The 19812-nt window shown below is 36.9% G+C and overlaps 2 protein-coding genes and 1 pseudogene across 2 annotated transcripts; 2 read left to right on the plus strand and 1 right to left on the minus strand.

Annotated features, from left to right (window-relative positions):
* Positions 1–1182: 1182 nt before the first annotated feature.
* LOC112186485 (aminopeptidase P1) lies at positions 1183–6533 on the plus strand. The gene is made up of 16 exons (XM_024324932.2): positions 1183–1361; positions 1496–1559; positions 1693–1832; positions 2149–2433; positions 2544–2666; positions 2942–3220; positions 3349–3435; positions 3572–3636; positions 4039–4105; positions 4380–4514; positions 4606–4686; positions 5081–5135; positions 5236–5340; positions 5438–5503; positions 5727–5851; positions 6212–6533. The coding sequence occupies exons 1-16, from the start codon at positions 1269–1271 to the stop codon at positions 6371–6373; spliced, it is 1932 nt and encodes a 643-aa protein (XP_024180700.1). The 5' UTR covers positions 1183–1268; the 3' UTR covers positions 6374–6533.
* Positions 6534–6541: 8 nt separating this feature from the next.
* LOC112186486 (anthocyanidin 3-O-glucosyltransferase 5) lies at positions 6542–8260 on the minus strand. The gene has a single exon (XM_024324933.2). The coding sequence runs from the start codon at positions 8185–8187 to the stop codon at positions 6739–6741; it is 1449 nt and encodes a 482-aa protein (XP_024180701.1). The 5' UTR covers positions 8188–8260; the 3' UTR covers positions 6542–6738.
* A 141-nt stretch (positions 8261–8401) lies between these two features.
* LOC112183732 lies at positions 8402–19491 on the plus strand (annotated as a pseudogene).
* Positions 19492–19812: the final 321 nt, after the last annotated feature.

Genomic DNA, 19812 nt, shown 5'->3' on the forward strand with positions numbered 1-19812 from the left:
ATATTCTCTAGTTTATAACAAAAATGACTTAAAATGAATGTTCTAAATTATAGAGAGCCTCATCTCGCTCTCTATATGTAGAAGCGAGATAGCTAAAAGTTATAATGCAGAGCCACTTAGGAGTCTAGTGCGGCTGCTAAAATAAATAAAAAGCTATTCCAAAATAACTAAGGAGCCAAAATAGAGAGTCTGCTAAAAATGCTCTAAGTTGTCTTTTCATACCTCAAATGCCTCTCTTACCTTTTCCTTTCACAATCCAAAATACCTTAACTATTTCCTTTTTGCATACACACCTTTTCACCAAAAGCACGGATGTTTTTCTAATTGCATGAGTAGTTTTATGATGAAAGAAATGTGGAGCTTGTGGATTATGAAATTCACAATTCTCTTGACAAAACAACATTTTTAGGAGCTTATTCAATTGACACTTTGATAGACATTAAAAATCTTGATCCGAATTTTTTTAATGATTTTTTGACTTAAGAAATCATAAAAAATAATCAGGTCTACATTTTAAAAGTCTGTCATTTTCAGAATTGCTTAAAAATCATTAGTTGAAGGTGAAAAAAATTTGGTGAGAAAATAAGAATATGCGATTTTGTTAAAAAAAAAAAAGTTATATAATCTACGATTTTGGGTGAAAATCATGATTTTGGAGATTACTCGTAAAAACTTCTACTCTCCAATTAGATTCCTTTCAATCAGTAGGATATGGTTCTCGCATTTGCAAATGATCACAAAATATATTAGTGTGTTATTGAATTTTTTCCTACATTTAAAAACATTGATACAGACCGTGAAATTTGTACATCTTTCACCTAATTACCTAAAATTTTTGTTCTCATCTAATTGCTTTTCTTTTATATATATTTTTCATCTAATATCTTCAAGTGTTAAAATATCATTAGACTTCAACTTTTTAGATTCCTATTCTTGGTAGAATTTTTATATGTTGCGTAAATTCTCTCAGCCAGCTTTGACCTTTTTACCCCAGATATAAAGCAAAAATACCCCAGATATATTTCCGCAACCGTTTTATCTTTAACGTAAATATATGTTGCGTAAATTCTTCGTTATATACTCATTCAGAATATGCCGTCTTTAATTGTATCACGAATAAAGCAAAAGGACATTTTCGGAAACAGCAATATATTCATCGTCACAGTTTTTAACGGATCAAATAACATGCGATTGCTTCTTCTTCTAGTTGAATATATCGATACTATTATCTCACACTCGCTCTCAACGAAACCAAGACTGGAGCAGAGATGGCGGATACTCTGAGCGCTTTGAGGTCTCTAATGGCGTCTCACTCTCCTCCTCTTGACGCCTTGGTTGTTCCTTCCGAAGATTACCATCAGGTCTCTCCCTCTTTAATCTCTACATTGGTTTCTGAAATTCGCGATCTTGCAAATCACTTCCTTTCTTGATTGAATTTTTCGTGCTTGATTCTTGATTATCGAGTAATTAATTCTTGATTTATGCTGTATTGCAGAGTGAGTATGTTTCTGACAGAGACAAAAGGCGTCAATTCGTTTCCGGCTTCACTGGAAGCGCCGGTCAGTTTTCTTGTATTTATATTTACGTTGATGCTATTTGAAGGAGTCGATTGTATTCTGAATGTGTATAAAGCGAAGAATTTTGAATAGTTTTTGTCGAATTCACAAGTTTGTGCTTTTGAATTTTGTTCAGGTTTGGCGCTTATAACCAAGAATGAAGCTCGGTTATGGACAGATGGCCGTTACTTTTTGCAGGCAACGCAGCAGCTTAGTGACCAGTGGCAGCTTATGCGAATGGGGGAAGACCCTACCGTAGATGTCTGGATGGCAGATGTGAGTCACTGCTTCTCTCAGTAACTCCTATAATTAATGTTATCTTATTTTTCGTTGATGTTGTAGAGAAGCGGGAGAAAATTCTATGCTTGAAATGTAAATCAGTAGCTATTAGAATTTTCTTATAACTTGTTTTTGACCTGTTGGAATCATACGTAAACTCATTTGATCTAGTGTTTGCTTAATTTTATCTACGCGTAGCCTGTAAATGATGGCTATCATTAATGCCTAAAGAGCAAGTTTATACATTCATTTTTGTCTGGTTTACTAGTTTTTCTTGGCTAATTAAGTGGATTTCATGATTTGTTTCTGTTAGTATCTCCCTGAAGGTTCAGCCATTGGTATCGACCCTTGGTGTATATCAGTAGACACTGCACAAAAATGGGAGCGTGCTTTTGTCAAGAATCAACAGAAGTTGGTTCAAACTTCCACAAATTTGGTAGATGAAGTTTGGAAAAGTCAGCCCCCTCAGGAAATTAATCCTGTAGTTATTCATCCTTTGGAATTTGCTGGTCGTTCTGTAGCAGATAAGTTGAAGGATTTGAGAAAAAAGCTCGTCCAAGTGAAAGCTCATAGTATAATCATCTCAGCACTTGATGAGGTGAGTTGGTTTGGTCTATTTCTTTATATCTTTGCTCAATCTTTATATTGTGCATTAAGAACCTTCTTGAACATCAGAGATATGATTTTGATTTTGTCATGACTCTGCAGGTTTGCTGGTTGTATAATATTCGCGGGACTGATGTTGATTACAGTCCAGTTGTTCATGCCTTTGCCATAGTTACTCTGAACTCAGCGTTCTTCTATGTGGACAAAAGGAAGGTTTCATCTGAGGTCAGTTAACTCATGTATATATTTTCATCATCTTCTCAAGCAATATTCATATGGTGGTGAATACTGGTTTTAAGTTTGAACTTATCAAGACACTGTAGTAGTAGATGTATTTACTATTGGCCTTCACAAATTATGTATGTGATTACTGAAACCACGGAACAAGGTTATGATGTCCTTAGTTTTGTTATATTTGTCTTCCTTTCCAAGTTTGTACTAGTGTGGACTTGATGGTTCAATCAGTCAAGACTTAGTTGAGAAATTCCTGTGCTGTATAGGTAAACTCATACTTGGAAACGAACGGGATTGAAGTTCGGGACTATAAAGCAGTGAGCGCAGATGTCAGCTTGCTTGCATCTAATCAGCTTAAACCTTCTATTCAAGGCAAGGGAACTGAAACTGGAATAGCAGGAAATGGTACAATCAAAGCAGAAGAAAGTAATAATGACCTCATATGGGCTGACCCGGGTTATTGCTGTTATGCTTTGTATTCAAAGCTAAATCCTGACAAGGTTCTCTTGCAGCCGTCACCTTTGGCCCTTGCAAAAGCTCTAAAGGTAATGCTTACTTTCTACATAATGTAGGAAATAGTCTTCTATTTGTTCTGCCAATGGTTTCTTAAGTTCTTTTTTTTTTTCCTTTGTTTTTCTTTTTCTTATATCATCTGTTTTCTCTTAAATGTTAGAACCCAATTGAGTTGGAAGGGTTAAAGAATGCTCACATTCGAGATGGTGCGGCTGTTGTGCAATATCATGTCTGGTTGGATAAACAGGTAGACTCTGACAGCTTCAGTGTCTTATATTTTGTAAACAGCATGTGAATATACCGTCTCATTTCTAAGTGTGTTTTCCTGATTTTGATGCACTTCCGCAACAATATGAATGCTTGAGCTTGTTTAAAAAATGCAGATGCAGGAGATGTATGGAGCTTCTGGTTTCTTTTTGGAGGATGAAACAGATAAGAAAAAACAGTTGTAAGTTTGTTTTCCTGATTGAATTTCATATCTCTCACGAGGAGGAAGATATTAGTAAGAGATTAATAAGACAAGTTAAAACTTGCAAGTACTAATTTTCATTTTAACAAAAACACATAACATATGCTTTCCATTATAAAGAAACCAGCACAGAATTGAATAACCTGATATGAGGATAGTTGAACAGTAAGCTTTATGCCGTAGATACTAACTGCTTCAGGTAAAAGAAATTGTATCTGTTCTATTGCATGTATGAGCTTTGGAAAGTTTTCTGAGCTTTCTGATACTGATGCATGAATGTTCGGAAAATGTTACTGCTGTATGACTCATTTAATGTTTTATTTGCTGAATATAAGTAAAGTGCATCATATGTTGTCATGTTGATGGAATAAACTATGGCAGGAAAACTGCAAAACTAACTGAGGTGACTGCAAGCGATAAGCTGGAAGGCTTTCGAGCATCAAAAGAGGTAGTTGACACTGATGGCTTTGTTTTGTTTGGATGACTTTATCTCATGATGTACATATGCATTGGAATTTTTTTTTTTTTTAAATAATTGTAATCTTGGTTCTATCTGTAATATGCTTTTAAAATTAATTTAAGTAGGTGGCACCACAACATTTTAGAAGTTGGTTATGAAAATAAAATATGTAGCATAATTTATTAATTACATGTGTACTATATCCCCCCGGTATGTTAGGTTGTTGACATGATTAGCATCTTGTTTTCCGTTATATTTGCAGAACTTTAGAGGATTAAGCTTTCCTACTATCTCCTCCGTTGGTCCAAATGCTGCCATTATCCATTATTCACCACAAGCAGAAACTTGTGCTGAGTTGGATCCAGACCGCATATATCTTTTTGACTCTGGAGCACAGGTTCGAAAACTCATGATATTTATGATTCTACTATACACACTTTGTCATGCTTCAGTTTTGCTAATTGGTGGTATTGATGGCATGGTTGAAGTATCTGGATGGAACAACTGACATAACACGGACAGTTCATTTCGGGAAACCTTCAGCTCATGAGAAAGCATGCTATACGGCAGTAAGTGCTTTTCATTTCTCTTTTAGGACACTTTGTTATTCGGTAGTAGAGGGCCTGATTTCAGTGTCATTTTCCCTACTTTAATATGCTTTTGACTGGCCAACATCTTGTATTAGTTCATTCATGCATTGCTACACATGATTCATTGTCACCGTCTACAGTTCAAAACCAATCAGATATGCATGCTCTAAAAATGGAGTTTCATCCTTTTCTTTCTTGTCTTTTCTTTTTATGAAATGTTAAAGAAACTTCAGATTCACAATGCTCAAGTCTGTTTCACACTTTCACCTTTATCCTGAGTTCTTTATTCAGATTCACAATTATCCCCCAAAAGCCAAAACCTTCATGCCAACTTAGCCCATGGGGTACTGTAAAGTTGCTTAATCCTGTGCAGGTCCTCAAGGGTCACATTGCTCTAGGGAATGCTCGTTTTCCTAATGGAACCAATGGTATTCATGTTCTTAATTTAACTTTTTTTTCCCTAATTTAAATGAGATGTTGTTTCAAGTGTTATCTTATTCACATTTATCGTCCACATGTTTTTTACAGGTCATTCCCTGGACATTCTGGCTCGAGTTCCTTTGTGGAAGGATGGTCTCGATTATCGACATGGTACTGGTCATGGGATTGGATCTTACCTAAATGTTCATGAAGGTAAATAATGAACTACAGTCCTCATTCTTTGCTCTTGAATATATAGTTTGATTTGAGATAACTAACGAGTCTTCCGTTTTTCTATTCATTTGAGTAGGACCTCATTTAATTAGCTTCAGACCTCGAAATGTCCCACTGGAAGATACCATGACTGTAACAGATGGTTAGTGGCACAGTATACATTTCTTTACTGTTTTAGAATAATCTTCTCCCAATAATGAAAAAAAGAAAGAAAGAAGTATTAAAACCGCAAGAAAACATACTATGGAGAATGACAGAAATGCTAATATAGAAGGATTTTTATTTAACGCTCCAAGTATACTGCCCTATTCAATTATGTGCATAACCATTATACTTTTGTGCTGCACTGAAACTGCATTCCTCAGAACCTGGATACTATGAAGATGGGAATTTTGGTATAAGACTGGAGAACGTGCTTATAATCAAGAAAGCTGATACAAAATTCAACTTTGGTGACAAGGGCTACTTGCAATTTGAGCATATAACATGGGTAGGTCGTGATTATTTTGCAACATGATTGTTCTCTTTGACTTTTCTTACTTATATGGTTGGATGTCAGTTTTGTTTGAAACTTTGAATCATATCACTTGTACATACATTGTTATGAACTGAAATTGTGCATGAGTTTGCTTCGTCACACTATCAAATTGAATTAGCTGGCTTAAATTCTTCTCCTTCCATGATGAGTGCACTGTATGGTTTGAATGCTATGCTAAAGGTTTGTATTAAAACTAATTGAGAATTTACCCCTAGTCAGTTTGTCTTTAACTGACCTGATTCTCTGAAATTGCTGTTGTTGGGGTTGAGCTGTGAGGCTTTTTCTATATTTGATATGTTTTGTTCTCTCCAGGCACCCTACCAGAGGAAGTTAATTGACGTGGGTCTTTTAACACCCGAAGAGTTGGAATGGCTGAACACCTACCATGCCAATTGTAGATCTATTCTGGACTCATACTTGGATGAATCTGAGAAGGCATGGCTGAAGAAAGCCACTGAACCCATTAGTGTGTGAGCTGCGTTCTTAAGTCTCTCGGAAGAATATTGTGAGCTTGTTATCTGTTCATATTGAATTAAAGAAAAAATAAAAGTGCAAGCGGTATAGTTGATATGTTATGTATTTTCGAAAATTTCTTGGAAACTGCCTTCATTCTATTGAGATATTTATTTAAACATATAGAAGCATTTCTATATTATGTTACTAAAAGCTGGAAAAAGCTCTCTTATTATACACACCTCTAGCCTCTTGTTTTTAGAACAGTAAGACCTCAAGTAGGCTACTAAAGCAAGAATTGTGTTAATACAGCAAGAATCTGTAAGAAACCCTTGAGTTCACATCCCATCAGTCACTCAAAGAAGACTAGCAACACGAAAAACCGCCTAAACAAGAATTTGATCAGTCCCTACTGTCCGGCACTGCTGTTCGGTATTGATCTTGCATAGCCTTGACAATTCAGACAGCATGTTGAAAGAAGATCCACCCACACAGAGAGCTTTTTCCCCACTTGCTTTCAGTTCTTTAGCTCTTGCTCTCATTGCATCTCCGTCTTTCTGCTCCGTAATCTTCCTCACCAACATCTCAATCTCCTCCCTCCCTGCTAGTGCTTTTGTTGGCAACACTTTAGGTCGAATCGCCACCTTTAGCTCCTCCACCAGCAGTGTAGCAACCATTTTCTGCTCCGCGTATAGTGGCCATGCGATCATTGGCAAGCCATTCAGTATACTCTCCAGCGCTGAGTTCCAACCGCAGTGCGATAGGAACCCTCCAACGGCTGCATGTGTCAAGATTTCCGACTGAGGAGCCCAAGTGGTGACCACTAGACCCTTGTCATGAGTCCGAGCCATGAATCCCTCAGGCAAATACTCTGAAATGTCATTGCCTTGAGCACCTCCTTTGCTTGGTGGCTGCACCACCCATATAAACCTCTGCTTACTAAGCTCTAAACCCCAAGCCATCTCTGTGATCTGTTCAGCCGAAAGAACCCCACCACTGCCAAATGAAATATAGAGCACAGACTCCCTTGGTTGCTTATCCAGCCAATCCAACAACTCATTCCTCGGACCACCACCACCGGACTGCCCTGCCAGTCTAACCATGGGACCGATAGTGTACAGCGGAACCTTAGTTATCTGCTTCCAGTCCGGGTGCTCCCTCATAGCTTCAAGACAAGTCGGTTCCAGATCCTCCCATGTGTTGATCAAGATTCCATCACTCACTGAAGTAATCTCTTTTCCAATTCTTATGAAGGATTCGTATTCCCGATCCTTCCTATTCATCATCGGCTTCACCACATCTTCAGGTCGAACCGGCTTGCAACCCGGGATGTTTAACAATTCCTTTTGATCCAGATATTCTCCTTCTATCTGCTTATCCAGGATTGGCGCATACAAAAGCAAACTTAGCGTCCAAGCAGAGGCTACTGTTACATACTTGAGCATACGGAACTCTTCTGCCACGGTGAGTGCTGCAGTGCCGAAAAGATCAACGATCATGGCGCTAGGCTTGCGCTCCATGGCCGAAATTGCGGATTGGAGAGATGGTCGGACATCACGCATGATGGCTGGGAGGTGTGTGAAAACTGAACCGGCGGCGTTGGTGTCGTGGCCGGAGGGTGCTGGGAGCTCAATGATGCCAAGGAGCTTACGGGACTTGGCGGATTGGATGACCTGTGATAGAGCAGGAGAGGTGTTGGATGAAACGACGAGGACCGTGGCATGGAAGTTGTGATGTGTGGCTAGGCAGGTGGCGACCTCCAACAAGGAGATGAGGTGGCCCATGCCGGGGCTTGGGACTAGCAGCGCATGTGGTTTTGAGCTCATCACCGACATGATATTCAGATATTGTATTGTTTAAACAGTTCTCCAATGGATCAAAGGTTGAGCTGGAAAATTCAATGAAGAGCAATAGATGTTATGCAAATAGGACTTCTGTCCTATAACTTGAGCATATATGCTTTTCCTCCAAGAAAAGAAATAAAAGCATTGCGACAGTGCTAGCTGTGTGAAAGCTCCTGCGAATAAGGTTTGGGCCCACAATGTCCCAATGGGGCAGGCATCTGAGGTTCAGAACTTGACTTGGATCCTCTTCTTCGTGAAGGTAGCTGTGGGAAAGGGAGATAGAAATGGCCTTAGCTATTGTGTCACGCGGTTTTGTTTTGTTCCAGTAAGAGCCTTAAACTTTTAATTAGGGTTTGGACTGTAGGTTTAGGGGTTTTTGGAATTGCATAGTATGATAAATTTGGAATTTTTGGAATTGAATTTGGAGATTTAAAACCTTTGATATTATTCATTTTGACAATATGTCTAAATGTTATGTATCGATCGTTACACATGGATTCGAGCTTGCAAAGTACTAAGCATGTTACTTGCAAGAGTTCAATTTGTATCCTCACTTCTAATAGACAGACTAATGTAGCAACTAGCAAGAAACCGGAAGCCATATAGTTTAAATACACATGTAATCTTACCTAGTCACACAAAACAACAGTAGGCAAAAGTAACAAAACAAGCAAGTCATATAGCCTGGTGGTTGCTGGCTTCACTGGAAGTGCCGGTCAATTTTCTTGATTTATTTATATTTACGGTGATGCTATTTGAAGGAGTTTTAAGCCGATTATAATCTGAATGTGTATATAACGAAGAATTTTGAATGGTTTTTGTCAAATTCACAAGTTTGTGCTTTTGAATTTTGTTCAAGTTTGGCGCTTATAACGAAGAATGAATCTCGGCTATGGACAGATGGCCATTACTTTTTGTAGGCAACACAACAACTTAGTGACCAGTGGCAGCTTATGCGAATGGGGGAAGACCCTGCCGTAGATGTCTGGATGGCAGATGTGAGTCACTACTTCTCTCAGTAACTTGTATAATGTTATCTTATTTTCGTTGATCTTGTAGAGAAGCGAGAGAGTATAGTGTTATCTTATTTTCGTTGAATGTTGTAGAGAAGTGAGAGAATATTCTATGCTAGAAATGCACATTAGTAGCTATTAGAATTTTCCTATAACTTGTTTTTGACCTGTTGGAATAATTTGATCTAGTGTTTGCGCTGTTTTGCTTAATTTTTTTTTACGAGTAGCCTATAAATGATGGCTATCATTAATGCCTAAAGAGCAAGTTTATATATTCGTGTTTGTCTGTTTTACTAGTTTTTCTTGGCTAATTAAGTGGATTTCATGATTTGTTTCTCTCAGTTCCCTGTGTTGGAATTCCCTAGATTCAAATTTGCTCACCACCAATACTTTGGTGGTGTTGGTGGTGATACCACCACTCAATACAAAACTGTCATGTGTTATAAAACACAATTATGGTTAATCATGATGTTTTATTAAAAAATAATTTCAATTAATTCTATATGACTTGACAAGTTTTAATAGGGTGGTGATATCACCACAAAATAAAAGTGGTGAGCAAATTTGAATCCGAATTCCCTCCTCATGCTAGACATCTAATTAATAGGTGTTATAACCCAAGTTGGACTTTGTCTTGGAGAAAAGAAAAAGAAAAGAAAGAGGGAACATTTCAATTCCCTAACAGAAGGCATGCAACAGCTGGAGTTAATTGTGTTGGTTATCTCTTCTCTTCCCAAGGAGACTAGAAGGGTCTTGTGAAAACAAGAAGTCATCAGCTATATGTATTAACCTCCAGTAGTCTGAGCAAGATAGAGAGTGAGTATTCATTGTAAAAGGAGAGAAGAAAGAAAGCAATCATTCTTTTACAATCTGCATAGAGTGTGTATCCAAGAGTGTTTCTCTTGAGAGATTGTCCTATATTGTTCTAGAGAGATTGATGATTGTAATCCCATTTTCATAGTGGAAGTTCTTTGGAGATTGTCCCGTGGTTTTTCCCTTCATATTGAAGGGTTTCCATGTTAAATTCTGGTGTCTCTTTGTTGTTCTTATAGAGTTTTTCTATTGGAACCTCCTAATTTACTCACTTGACCTCCTATGCTTTTTACACCTCCTATCAACTTTGCAGGTACTAAATTTACTCACTAAACCTCACTAAAGTTCCTCAACTAACCTCATTCGTATAATTTGCAAACAAACTATTATGTTTAAAATAAAAAACTTAGTCATTTCAATGATTTAATTACTCTATAAATCATAATTACATATCCATTCCTTAATCAGATAATATAAATCTCTTTTTCAATAAAAGCAAATCAAACACAAGGTATTGAGTTTCAAAAATTAATTTCTAATCAACAAGAAAATAACATGAACTATTATGCGGGTTTTTTTTTTTTTTTTTTTTTTTTTTTTTTTTCTGTTTTAGCTGTGCAAAAAAAAATTAATCATTTTTCTTAATGTTTATTTTATTTTCTCTATTTTTTGTATCTCATGATTAATTATTTAAATATTTATTTAGTTTTCTTTTAATTACTAGTTCATTTTTTATTTTTTACAAATATAATGGATAGACTTAGATTTAGGTCATAATATGATTTATTTTGTTTTCCCTCACTGATATGAGTTCAATATGTATATCATACATTTTTTTGTCACATGATCTTAATCATAGTTTTAATTCTTATTAAATATATATGAATACTTTAATGAGTATGTAGTGAAGTTGGAAAATGAAAATAGATAAGGAGAACAATAAAGAATACAATCTAATGTTATTGAATTGGAAAGTCTAGAGAAAATTAATATAATATTTATTTGGTATAATTATTGTCCTTAGTAGTCATTTGATAGTAGGTTATATATGTCATTTAATAATTCAAAATAGAGTGAGGTCAAGTGAGAAAATTTGGAGGTCCCAATAGAAACACTCATCTCTTCTTATATTTCTCTATTGCTGCATAATCTGCTATCAATCCCAACAGAGTGGTATCAGAGCTGTTAGTTAGCAGGGGCAAAACATGGAGGTCAACACAAACCAGATGGTTAGCTTAAATGGGAGGAATTACATGATCTGGAAAGCAAAGATGGAGGACATACTCTATTGTAAAGATTTATATTCTCCAATTGAAGGTGATAAGCCAAAGACTATGTCTGAAGATGATTGGAAGAAGCTAAACAAAAAAACTAGTGGAGTTATTCGGCAATGCCTCGATGACAATGTCTTTCACCATGTTTCGAAGGAGACCACAACACTTGCACTATGGAGAAAGCTTGAAAGCCTATATGAAAGAAAGACAACAACAAATAAAGCTTTTTTAATTAGAAAGCTTGTCAATCTCATATACAAGGACGACACCTCAATCAATAAACATTTGAATGAGATGCAGAGTATTGTCAATCAGCTTTCCTCAATGAATATGGTTCTCGATGACGAATTGAAAGCATTGCTCCTTCTTAGTTCTCTTCCAGACAGTTGGGAAACATTGGTGGTTTCAGTTAGCAACTCTGCTCCTGAAGGTGTTGTGTCATTGAGTCAAGTGACTATCAACTTGCTGAATGAAGAGGTGAGAAGAAAATCTACAGATTCTTCGTATTCTGAAGCTGTGATTGTAGAAAGGAGGGGAAGAGCTAGAAGCCGGAAGCCACATCATTATCCTCATGGTCATAGGAGATCAAGAAGCAAATCCAAGTTAAGGAAGGATGTCACGTGTTACCACTGCAATGAAAAAGGTCATTATAGAAGGGAATGCAGAAAATTGAAGAGAGAAAAGAAGAAGGAAGAGAAGGGAGATGAGACAGACACTGCTGCAATTTCTTCGAATGGTGATATTATAATATTGTCAGAGTTTCTAGAATGTGAAGAATTAGTTTCCAAATGTGAAAAAGCATGTGATGTCTGAGTCTTTCAAGTGAAGAAACTACATGGGTTGTTGATAGTGGAGCTTCCTTCCATGCTACTCCTCGAAAGGAACCTTTCTCAACCTACAAAGTTGGTGATCTTGGTGTAGTGAGAATGAGAAATAAAGGCATCTCGAAAATAATGGGAATTGGTGATGTGATCTTGCAAACAAATGTAGGCTGCAAACTTGTTCTCAAGGACGTAAGACATGTACCTGACCTCCGCTTGAATTTAATCTCTGCAGGGAAGTTAGATGATGATGGCTACATGCATTTACTTGGCAATGGAAAGTGGAAGCTCACAAAAGGCTCCATGGTAATAGCAAGAGGAAGCAAATGCTGCACACTTTACAAAATGCAAGCTCAATTATTCAGGGGGGAGCTAAACACCACAGAGAATGAAAGTCCCATAGAATTATGGCATAAGCGACTTGGCCATATGAGTGAGAAAGGGCTGCAAATCCTTGCCAAGAAAGAGCTACTTCTTGGAATTAAAGGTACACATTTAAATAAATGTACTCATTGTCTAGTTGGCAAGCAACATAGAGTTTCCTTTCATAAAAATCAGAATACGAAACAAAATGTTTTGGACTTGGTTTATTCTGATGTTTGCGGTCTTATGAAAGTTAAAACATTGGGTGGTGCTTCCTATTTTGTTACTTTCATAGCTGATCATTCAAGAAAGGTGTGGGCATATGCTTTAAAGACAAAAGATCAAGTGTTATCCGTGTTTAAAGTTTTTCATACGACGGTAGAAAGGGAGACCGGTAGAAAATTAAAATGCATTTGCACAGATAATGGTGGTGAGTATATTGGATCTTTTGATGAATATTGTAAAAGCCATGGTATCAGACATGAGCAATCAGTTCCGAGAACTCCACAACATAACGGCATCGCAGAGAGAATGAATCGCACCATTGTTGAAAGAATTAGATGCATGTTGTCTCATTCCAAATTGTCAAGAAGGTTTTGGGGAGAGGTAATGAGGACAACTTTCTATTTGATCAATTTGCACTATCGGCTCCTTTAAATGGTGATGTTCCAAATCACTTGTGGTCTTCAAAGGATGTTTCTTATGAACACTTGAAGACTTTTGGCTGTAGAGCATTTGTGCATGTTCTAAAGGAAGAAAGATGGAAGCTTGAAGACAAAACCAAGCAGTGTGTATTCCTTGGGTATGCAAATGAAAAATTTGGCTACCGATTGTGGGATCCTCTTAACAAGAAGGTAGTTCGCAGTCGGGATGTAGTGTTCTTTGAAGATCAAACAATTAAAGACATTGAGAAGAGTGAATATATGGAGGCAGCTGAGACATATGTAGATAATCTCATTGATCTAGATCATATTATTCCTCCTACAGTTGAATAAGTTAGTGAGGAAGCTGAGCAAGAAGCTGAAGAAGTTCCCAATGGTGATCAAAGAGATGATGTTGAAAACAACCAAGAAATTCCACAAGAAAACCAAGAAGAGCAGCCACCGGTGATTGAACAAGTTGCGCAGTTGAGAAGAAGCACCAGAACACACAAGCTTTCCACAAAATATCCACCTAATGAGTATGTTCTTCCCTTAGATGAAGGTGAACCAGAATGTTTCCAAGATGTCCAAGATGATGTTGACAAAGACAAATGGCTGAAAGCTATGCAAGAAGAGATGGATTCTTTGCACAAGAATCAAACATATGAATTAGTGGAAAGGCCAGAAGAAAAACGAGTCCTCAAGAACAAGTGGATTTTCAAGCTCAAGACATCTAAAAATTCACAACCAAGGTACAAAGTGAGGCTAGTTGTTAACGGCTTTGCTCAAAAGAAAGGTGTTGATTTTGACGAAATATTTTCTCCAGTTGTGAAGATGAATTCCATTCGTGTTGTGTTGGGATTGGCAGCAAGTGTGAACCTGGAGATAGAGCAACTAGACGTCAAAACAACATTTCTTCATGGTGACTAAGAAGAAAACATTTTCATGGAACAACTAGAGGGATTCGAAGTTAATGGCAAGGAGCATATGGTCTGTAAGTTGAAGAAGAGTCTCTATGGACTTAAACATGCTCCTCGCCAATGGTACAAGCAATTTGAGTCATTCATGATGGATAATGGATTCAAAAGGACAATCTCAGATCATTGTGTGTTCATTTGAAAATCTTCTGAAAAAGACTTCATCATGTTATTACTTTATGTTGATGACATGTTGGTTCTAGGTCCAAACTCAAGGAAAATTGAAGAGTTGAAGAAGATGTTGAATGAATCCTTTGATATGAAGGATTTGGGGCATGCAAAGAAAATTCTCGGCATGCAGATGACTCGTGATAGAAAGAAAGGTCAGCTGTGGCTATCTCAAGAAAGTAACATTGAGAAGGTGCTTGAGAGATTCAACATGGACAAAGCAAAATCTGTAAGTGTTCCTCTTGCTGCTCATTTCAAATTAAGTAAGAAACAAAGTCCTTCATATGCAAAAGAGAAGGAAGAAATGGAGAGAGTTCCTTATGCTTCAGTTGTAGGATGTTTAATGTATGCAATAGTATGTACTAGACCGGATATTGGTTATGTAGTAGGTGTGGTGAGCAGATTCCTTGCAAATCCAGGTAGAGAACATTGGACAACAGTTAAATGGATTATGAGGTACCTTAAAGGTACGTCTAAAGTGTGTTTATGTTTTGGCAATGAAATGCCTATTCTTTGAGGCTTTACTGATGCAGATTTGGCTGGAAATATAGACACAATGAGGTCCACATCTAGATATTTATTCACTTTTGCAGGGGGAGCTGTTTCTTGGCAATCAAAATTGCAAAATTGTGTGGTTTTATCTACTACCTAATCATAGTACATTGCCATTGTTGAATGTTGCAAGGAAATGCTATGGTTGAAGAGATATTTCCAAGAGCTTGTCTGCACCAAAGTGAGTTTGTTATCTACTGTGATAATCAGAGTGCCATTCATCTTAGCAAGAATCCTAGTTTTCATTCCAAGTCCAAACATATAGATATCCGGTACCATTGGATTCGAGAGAAATTTAAAAGAAAGTTGCTAATGATAGAAAAGGTTCATACTAATGAGAACAAAGCTGATATGTTGACAAAGTCGCTTCCCAAAGGTAAGCATGAGAACTGCACATTCTTAGCAGGTCTACATTCTTGAGAATGAGTCAGGAAGGGGGAGATTGTTGGAATTCCTTCCTCATGCTAGACAACTAATTAATAAGTGTTATAACCCAAGTTGGACTTTGTCTTGGAGAAAAGAAAAAGAAAAGAAAGAGGGAACATTTCAATTCCCTAATAGAAGGCATGCAGCAGCTGGAGTTAATTGTGTTGGTTATCTCTTCTCTTCCTAAGGAGACTAGAAGGGTCTTGTGAAACGAAGAAGTGATCAGCTATATGTATTAACCTCTAGTAGTCTTAGCAAGATAGAGAGTGAGTATTTATTGTAAAAGGAGAGAAGAAAGAAAGCAATCATTCTTTTATAATCTGCATAGAGTGTGTGTATCCAAGAGTGTTTCTCTTCAGAGATTTTCCTCTAGTGTTCTAGAGACATTGGTGATTATAATCCCATTTTCATAGTGGAAGTTCTTCGGAGATTGTCCTGTGGTTTTTCCCTTCACATTGAAGGGTTTCCATGTTAAATTCTGGTGTCTCTTTGTTGTTCTTATATTTCTATATTGATGCATAATCTGCTATCAATCTCAACACCCTGAAGGTTCAGCCATTGGTATCAGCCCTTGGTGTATATTGGTAGACACCGCACAGAATTGGGAGCGCGCTTTTGTCAAGAATCAACAGAAGTTGGTTCAAACTTCCACAAATTTGGTAGATGAAGTTTGGAAAAGTCTGCCCCCTCAGGAAATTAGTCCTGTATTTATTCATCCTTTGGAATTTGCTGGTCGTTTTGTAGCAGATAAGTTAAAGGATGTGAGAAAAAAGCTCTTCCAAGTGAAAGCTCATAGTATAATCATTTTAGCACTTGATGAGGTGAGTTGGTTTGGTCTATTTCTTTATTTCTTTCTCAATCTTGATATTGTGCATTAATAGGCTCCTTGAACATCAGAGATATGATTTTGATTTTGTCATGACTCTGCAGGTTTGCTGGTTGTATAATATTCGCAGGACTGATGTTGATTACAGTCTAGTTGTTCATGCCTTTGCCATAGTTACTCTGAACTCAGCTTTCTTCTATGTAGACAAAAGGAAGGTTTCATCTGAGGTCAGTTAACTCATATGTATCTATTTTCATCATCTTCTCAAGCAACATTCATATGATGGTGAATACTGGTTTTAAGTCTGTACTTATCAAGACACTGGTAATAATAGATGTATTTACTATTGGCCTTCACAAATTATGTATGTGATTACTGAAACCATGGAACAAGGTTATGATGTCCTTATTTTTGTTATATTTGTCTTCCTTTCCAAGTTTGTACTAGTGTGAACTTGATGGTTCAATCAGTCAAGACTTAGTTGAGAAATTTATGTGCTGTGTAGGTAAACTCATACTTGGAAACGAACGGGATTGAAGTTTGGGACTATAAAGCAGTGAGCGCAGATGTCAGCTTGCTTGCATCTAATCAGCTTAAACCTTCTATTCAAGGCAAGGGAACGGAAACTGCATTAGCAGGAAATGGTACAATCAAAGCAGAAGAAAGTAACAATGACCTCATATGGGCTAACCTGGGTTATTGCTATTATGCTTTGTATTCAAAGCTAAATCCTGACAAGGTTCTCTTCCAGCAGTCATCTTTGGCCCTTGCAAAAGCTCTAAAGGTAATGCTTACTTTCTACATAATGTAGGAAATATTCTTCAATTTGTTCTGCCCATGGTTTCTTAAGTTCCTTTTTCTTCTTTTTCTTATATCATCTGTTTTCCCTTAAATGTTAGAACCCAATTGAGTTGGAAGGGTTAAAGAATGCTCACATTCGAGATGGTACTGTTGTTGTGCAATATCATGTCTGGTTGGATAAACAGGTAGACTACCTTCGGTATCTTATATTTTTAAGGATTAATTTCAATTTACCCGCCTGAGGTTTGGGGGTGTCATCATTTCACTCCATCGACTCTTAATTTCACTTTTTTAGCTCCTGAACTTTCCAATTTTTGTCTTCCGTGCCCAATGTCTCATTTTCCATCAAAATTGGACGTTAAGTCCTATAATGGGGCCAACTTTGAGGGCTAAAATGGTCATTTCAAGGTAAAGAAAATAGGATTAATTTCAGTTTACCCCCCCTGAGATTTGGGGGTGTCATCATTTCACCCCCTCGACACTCAATTTCACTTTTTTACCCAGGTTTCTCCCTTCTCTCTCTCTGTGTTAAATCCATCTCTCTATCAGCGCCAAATGTTTTGTCCCGTCCTCCCCGACGTCCCTATGGTACGGGTTTGGGATTTAACGTCGGATTTGGATGAAGGAATGACCATTTTAGCCCTCAACGTTCGGATTTAACGTCCAATTTGGACCAGTGACTAAAATATCTAATATTAAATAAGACTTTTGAAAATGTTTATTTAATCAATTATCTACTATATTTCAAAAGAAATTGTTGAATAAAAATTATAACATATTGACTTATAGTAATTTAAGATGAATTAGTGTATGCTGACATTTCATAAAATTTAACTCAATACTCTTAATATTTTTTTATACTAGATAGAAAAGTAGGTATGATTAATTCAATTCAATAAAGAGAGTATATAAACCAAACACTTAGTAATATTAAATAATAGTAGACCTAATTTTCAGTGAATAAGAGTATTAAGAGATATATTTAGTGCCAAGCATGTAGCTACAGAAGATGAATTGTGTGATGAAAATATTCTTATTTTCAAAGTAACAAAAATTATTTTGGATTGAGAATTGTTGGTAAAAATTTTTTTATTGTAAATTGGTTATTGATTAGATATTTCTCTTAATTTCCAGACTTTGAAGTAATATATATTACTTTAGCTATTGTGTGTATATATATAATAAAATGTACAATATATTAGCAAAAGCTATTATTGCAGCGGCAGTGGACAAGTCCCTTTGATTCTCGATGAGCATTCAAGGTTCAAAACTTCTTGACTGCCTGTGGTTGTATTTTGTTTACAATTTCAAATGTTAGTGGCAAGTGGGCTCCAGAATGTAAGACATTTTGCGCGCGTGGGCTCCATTCTGTCTGGAATTTCACGAAATTATCATTAATGTCAATGATTTAAGGAAATATCGCAATATTTAGAAAATATCGCCGAAATTTAGACAGTTAGTAAAGATAATATCGGACCCTTAAAGAAACAAAAATTTTGCCTATTTTTTCGATTCTTTAGTCCTTAATTTGGACAGAGCATCAGAGATTGGACATGAAAGACAAAAATTAGAAAGCTTAGGGGGTAAAAAAGTGAAATTGAGGTCGAGGGGGGTGAAATGATAACACTCCTAAACCTCAGGGGGGTAAACTGAAATTAATTCTATTTTTTTTTGTCTTGAAATAACCATTTTAGCCCTCAAAGTGGGCCCCATTATCGGACTTAACGTCCAATTTTGAAGGAAAATGAGACATTAGGCACGGAAGACAAAAATTGGAAAGTTCAGGGGGTAAAAAAGTGAAATTGAGAGTCCGGGGGGGTGAAATGATGAAACCCCCAAACCTCAAGGGAGTAAACTAAAATTAATCCTATTTTTAAAACAGGATGTGAATATACCGTCTCATTTTCTAAGTGTGTTTTCCTGATTTTGATGCACTTGTGCAACAATATGAATGCTTGGGCTTGTTTAAAAAATGCAAATGCAGGAGATGTATGGAGCTTCTGGTTTCTTTTTGGAGGAGGAAACAGATAAGAAAAAACAGTCGCAAGTTTGTTTTCTTGATTGAATTTCATAACTCTCACGAGGAGGAAGATGTTAGTAAGAGATTAATAAGAAAAGTTAAAACTTGCAAGTACTAATTTTTATTTTAACAAAAACACATGACATATGTGGGGATGAGGTGCTCCATGCCAGGGCTTGGGACTAGCAACGCATGTGGTTTTGTGCTCATCTCCACCATGAAATTCAGTTTGGAACTCCTGAATCAAATGTTAGTTGGGAACTTGGGATTTCAATAAGGAGCGAAGCAATAGAGCATGTGCTTTTCTTGTTTTAATTGGGGTGGAAGCAGAGCACATGTACTTTTCATTCGAGAAAAATTAAGCTAAGCGTAAACTAGATTGATTGTTGTGACAATGATAGAGAGTCTCAGATTTGGGCAACCAGCATGGCCACAGTGAGGAACTATTCTGGGAGGCTTATGATATTTGACTTGGATCCTTTTTCAATCGTTGAATTGTAGGTGCGAAAGGGAGACGAGAAATGGTCTCAAAAACAAAAGGGAAGAAATATGAAACAAAGTGTGCCTAGGGAAGTTTTGGGTGTGGCTGTCGTGCCGTGAGGTTTTGGTCTGGTCCATCAAATTTACCATAACATGTTAACCTTGAGAACGGTAGTGACGGATTGATGGGAGAACGACGGTGGGATCGAGTGGTGGTGGTGATTGAGGAACGGAGAGAGGACCATGATTGTAATATATAACAATAAATGTGGTTTTGAGCTTATCTCATGATTTAAACAGTTAACAATAGAGCAAAACATTCATTCCATAAGATGATAAGCAAACCGAGATTATCTGTTATGATTGACTAGCTGTTCATTTTACCATTTCTTGCAAAGAGGAACAGATATATAGTTATCACTAACTATTCAGTCTCTAGCT

The sequence above is a fragment of the Rosa chinensis genome, chromosome 2 (assembly GCF_002994745.2).
Source record: "Rosa chinensis cultivar Old Blush chromosome 2, RchiOBHm-V2, whole genome shotgun sequence".
In the NCBI taxonomy this organism is placed as follows: Eukaryota; Viridiplantae; Streptophyta; class Magnoliopsida; order Rosales; family Rosaceae; genus Rosa; species Rosa chinensis.

Coding starts and splice junctions, on each gene's coding strand:
- LOC112186485 (XM_024324932.2), top strand. CDS start 1,269: ATGGCGGATACTCTGAGCGCTTTGAGGTCTCTAATGGCGTCTCACTCT. Junction 2,667..2,941: donor AAAGGAAGGTTTCATCTGAG/GTCAGTTAACTC, acceptor TGTGCTGTATAG/GTAAACTCATACTTGGAAAC. Junction 3,637..4,038: donor ACAGATAAGAAAAAACAGTT/GTAAGTTTGTTT, acceptor AAACTATGGCAG/GAAAACTGCAAAACTAACTG.
- LOC112186486 (XM_024324933.2), bottom strand. CDS start 8,187: ATGTCGGTGATGAGCTCAAAACCACATGCGCTGCTAGTCCCAAGCCCC.